This window comes from Amphimedon queenslandica, unplaced genomic scaffold, assembly GCF_000090795.2.
Source record: "Amphimedon queenslandica unplaced genomic scaffold, v1.1 AMPQUscaffold_5403_Cont22628, whole genome shotgun sequence".
NCBI classification, from domain to species: Eukaryota; Metazoa; Porifera; class Demospongiae; order Haplosclerida; family Niphatidae; genus Amphimedon; species Amphimedon queenslandica.
Window position 1 is genome coordinate 1 of NW_003554295.1, and position 1,672 is coordinate 1,672.

The 1,672-nt window shown below is 34.1% G+C and overlaps 1 protein-coding gene across 1 annotated transcript; it reads left to right on the top strand.

The window, feature by feature from the left end:
- Positions 1-581: 581 nt before the first annotated feature.
- LOC105316074 (trace amine-associated receptor 7a-like) lies at positions 582-1,630 on the top strand. The gene has a single exon (XM_011410877.2). It carries the CDS (start codon positions 607-609, stop codon positions 1,540-1,542), a length of 936 nt encoding a protein of 311 aa, XP_011409179.1. The 5' UTR covers positions 582-606; the 3' UTR covers positions 1,543-1,630.
- The last annotated feature ends 42 nt before the right edge of the window (positions 1,631-1,672 follow it).

The following is a 1,672-nucleotide window of genomic DNA, read 5'->3' on the forward strand; positions in this document are numbered from 1 at the left end:
GCCCCAGCTGTTATCATTGGCTTTATTAGCTTTGGATTTGCTTTACCTTATGAGGTTTTTGCCACTACTACAGTTGCACTTCACTTTGCTCCAATAGTATCTCCAATCATTCAAGCATATTTCAGACCAGAAATAACAAAATCTCTTGTATCATTCAAAAATGCTCTATGTGAAAAATTAAGATGCTCACATTCAAATTAACTTGAGGACTTTTAACACATGACCGTCTTATTTTCTCTTTAGTATTATAGTTAGCACTTAGCAGTGTCATTTTTGTAGTGTTGATTTCCTTGTTATTAATTTCAATAAATTTGATAAATGGAACAATAAATGAAACAATAAGTTAAGCTTCCTTGAACTGGTTAGTACTGCATGTAGAGTTAAAAGTACTCTATCATTTGTTTTGCCTATTAATTTTTTTACCAAAATGGCTATAAAAGATATAGGTTTGTAAGCTGCAGTTTTGTGAAGAAAACTTGCATTTAGCACAAAGAGCTTCAATGTGTCAAAATAGAACAACATCTTCTTTTTTAAAAAACATATATAAAAGCTACAAAAAACACTTTTGCCTGGATAGACTACTAGATAGTGCTCTATCTTGCTGTAATGGATTACAATTTCACTGCTACTGGTAGTATCAATGGTCCAGTACTAGCTGCAGTATTTGCTGTTGAAGCAGTGGTGGGTTTCATTGCTAATATCATTGTACTCTCCATCACACTATATCAAAGAAAGTCCTTCAAGCAACCGTCAACAATATTCTTCACTTCTCTCATTTTATCAGATCTCTTGGATGTGCTGGTATACCTTCCAATGACCACAGTTTCTACAGGAGCTGAAGAATGGATATTTGGAAGTACCTTTGAACAGAGAAGAGCAACTTGTGTGTTCTCTGGAATTATTTTTTGGTTCATTCTTTATGTCACCACAGGAGTACTAGCTGCCATATCATTTGATAAATGTCTCTTCATCACTAAGCCATATTTCTACAAGAGGTTCATGAAACCATGGGTAGCACTGACAATCACAGTTGCTCTATGGATAATCATTGGTCTCATGTTCACACTACCATTAATTAGCTTTGAAGATTATTATTATTATGGAATTTATTTCGGGCCTTGTTATGTTGGGTTTCTTGGAAAAATCATCTATTCAATTATGTTTGGCCTATGGCTTATCTTCATCGTTACGATTATAGTCACATCAGTTTGGACATTCTGTTTCACTCGCCGGTTTATAAACAATCAGTCGGCAATAGGAGGAGAAAATGCCTATAATTCACGAAAGATGAAGCTGTTTGGAATATTTGGATCGATGCTCCTGGCCTATACATTGTGTTATGCCCCAGCTGTTATCATTGGCTTTATTAGCTTTGGATTTGCTTTACCTTATGAGGTTTTTGCCACTACTACAGTTGCACTTCACTTTGCTCCAATAGTATCTCCAATCATTCAAGCATATTTCAGACCAGAAATAACAAAATCTCTTGTATCATTCAAAAATGCTCTATGTGAAAAATTAAGATGCTCACATTCAAATTAACTTGAGGACTTTTAACACATGACCGTCTTATTTTCTCTTTAGTATTATAGTTAGCACTTAGCAGTGTCATTTTTGTAGTGTTGATTTCCTTGTTATTAATTTCAATAAATTTGATAAATGGAACAATAAA

What these genes read in the sequence shown, in the direction of transcription:
- LOC105316074 (XM_011410877.2), top strand. Translation starts at nt 607, where the DNA reads ATGGATTACAATTTCACTGCTACTGGTAGTATCAATGGTCCAGTACTA.